This window comes from Papaver somniferum, chromosome 6 (genome assembly GCF_003573695.1).
Source record: "Papaver somniferum cultivar HN1 chromosome 6, ASM357369v1, whole genome shotgun sequence".
Classification (NCBI taxonomy): Eukaryota; Viridiplantae; Streptophyta; class Magnoliopsida; order Ranunculales; family Papaveraceae; genus Papaver; species Papaver somniferum.
The window spans coordinates 20,103,150-20,105,596 of record NC_039363.1 but is presented as its reverse complement, the minus strand read 5'-3'; the positions used below and the strand labels follow the sequence as shown (position 1 = coordinate 20,105,596).

General features: G+C 37.0%; 1 protein-coding gene across 1 annotated transcript; it reads left to right on the top strand.

Annotated features, from left to right (window-relative positions):
* The first annotated feature begins 482 nt into the window (after window positions 1-482).
* LOC113285527 (cinnamoyl-CoA reductase-like SNL6) lies at window positions 483-1,785 on the top strand. The gene is made up of 4 exons (XM_026534399.1): window positions 483-682; window positions 952-967; window positions 1,138-1,217; window positions 1,487-1,785. The coding sequence occupies exons 2-4, from the start codon at window positions 955-957 to the stop codon at window positions 1,679-1,681; spliced, it is 288 nt and encodes a 95-aa protein (XP_026390184.1). The 5' UTR covers window positions 483-682; window positions 952-954; the 3' UTR covers window positions 1,682-1,785.
* The last annotated feature ends 662 nt before the right edge of the window (window positions 1,786-2,447 follow it).

The window sequence follows — 2,447 nt, the reverse complement described above, 5'->3', positions numbered from 1 at the left end:
TGGTGATGCGTTTATGAGAGATAGCAAAACTTTCCATAGAGTCAGATTACTACAAACACAGACTTATGAGGTCTTAAACGTGTTTGCCTGCTCTAATACTAATTGAAAAAGCGGGGGTATAACAACTAGAGCTGGCAAACAAGCCAAAACCCGCGGGTTTGCCCGGCCCGACCCGTGAAAAACCCGCACCCGGCTCGGCTGGTGTCTAAACAAGCCGGGTTAGGGTTGGAGAAATGCCGGCTTGTGAGTAAACGGGTTAACCCGTCCCGGCCCGTAAATCCGCGGGTTCAGCCCGTTAACCCGTCTACAATACCTAATTACTAATTTTTATTTAATCCTGACCGTCAGATTATCTAGGGTTAATCCTATCCCTAGGTTTAAGGTATAAAAAGTTAAACCTAAAACTAACTAAAGAGATATCGTTCTCTTTCCTTCTCTTTTTTTTCTTCTGCTCCTTCTCTTATTCTCTGCGTTCTTCGGCTGGTAATTTTTGATGTTTCTTTTTTTTTTTGTGCACAGGTAATTTGCAGCCATTAAAAGACTAGCTAGTTGTCTAAACAATAAGAAATTGAAGATATTTGAAACGGATCCTTTTGATTATGAAAGTATTATCAACACTTTGAAAGATTGTTCTGCTTTGTTCTACACTTTCGAAACTCCTCAAGAACAACCCATCTTTGATGTATGTACTACTTAATTTTCTGTCTACTTAATTTTTATTTTTGATTTACTTTTTTTTTTCTCCTCCTTATTGTAGCTGGCAATAGGTTTGGGTAAGAACTTTAGCTAACCCTATGCTTTTTTGTTTTTATTTTGTTGTTGTTCGGTTTCTCCTTGACCCTCTTCTCTAAAAGCATCATCCTAGATTTGATTTATTTTTTATCCCTAATCTGAGTTTTCTATCGATTCAATTTTCCGTTGATTTCTCTTTGGTTTTTCTTTATACTCCAGGACATGGATTTGCTAGGTATTGCTTGCTGCAAAGAATGTGATTTTATCTATCTAAATCAAGTACTGGATTTTTGTTTTAGTGAAGATGTTTTTCTAATCATGTTTTTTATTTGAGATGCTATGCATGTATTGTGGTATCTATAAATTTTTGAGATTGGGCTTAATGGTGATAAGACTTGATGTCAGAATCATGGGATGTTATTGACGGGAGATCACAGATTGAACAAAAGAGGATGTCTGTGATACGCGATGGTGAATTGGTACAGGTAAATTATAATTTTGGTGAATCAGTTTGATAACTTTCAACAATTGCGTTTTGAGAGGTTAGAGAAATATATAAATGAAAGTAAACATATTTAGTTTCATGGAATCAATACTGTTTCAGTACCAGAGCAGTAACAAGTCCATTGCTGTATGATTATTGTAATGGGATTTACGCTATTTTTACATTTTCTAATGAACTTCCTTATTTCAATTGCTTAATTAATTAGATGTCTGATGATCTTCATTTTGATTTCTTGCTTTTTTTTTTCAGGAGTTTATGGATGAAATTGAGGTTAGAGCTGCTCATAACGTATTAGAAGCTTGTGCCCAGACAGATACGATGGAGAAGGTTATATTCACATCATCTGTAACAGCAGTTATTTGGGGAGAAGACCATAAATCCACCACCGCCGACAAAGAACTCTCTGAAAGGAATTGGAGTGATGTCAAGCCGGGTAACCCGTGAACCCGCAAGCTTTACCCGTTACGGGCGCGGGTTGAAGAAATGACCACCCGTGAAGAATATCGACCCGCAGGTTTTGACCCGTGTTAACCCGAACCCGTGTAACCCGTAACAAGCCAGCCCCGACCCGCCCGTTTGCCAGCTCTAATAACAACCACACCCAATATTTCGTTTGGGAAATCTGTATGGACTAACTCCAATATACTTCTGAGAGAACCAACTAATAAAGCGATCTCAACCTATGTCTTCTGAGAGCACCAACTAATTTTGCTCAAAACTAAAGTAATATCTCTCCATTGTTATATGGTCTTAGCTTGTTACGCACAAATGAAATATACCTTCGTTTAAATATGAAAGACCGTACCTAAATGTGTATACTAAGTTGGCTCAACAATAAATAACTGAAGTTAGCCATATGAACACTTTCATATCAACCCTGTTTATCTTAACACATCTAGAACAAATGATTCAAATGAATTTAGTTGTGTTACTCATAGAGTTGTTCAATTGTTTATATTCCCATAGAAGTATACAAGACACAATTGAAGCAAAATCGGGTTTGATTCACTCGAATCAATTCATGAACATTTTAACCACAGTTTGCAAAGATTGCATTCCTTATTATATAAATGAATTTTTTTCATGAGTATGTAAATATACTTAGCCGGTTTTAGAACTTAACCACTCAAGTATGCAAAGGGGTACACATACTTAGAGTTCCGGACTTGGTCTGTCCGCCAGTATGCAAACAGATACGCATAATGTCGTT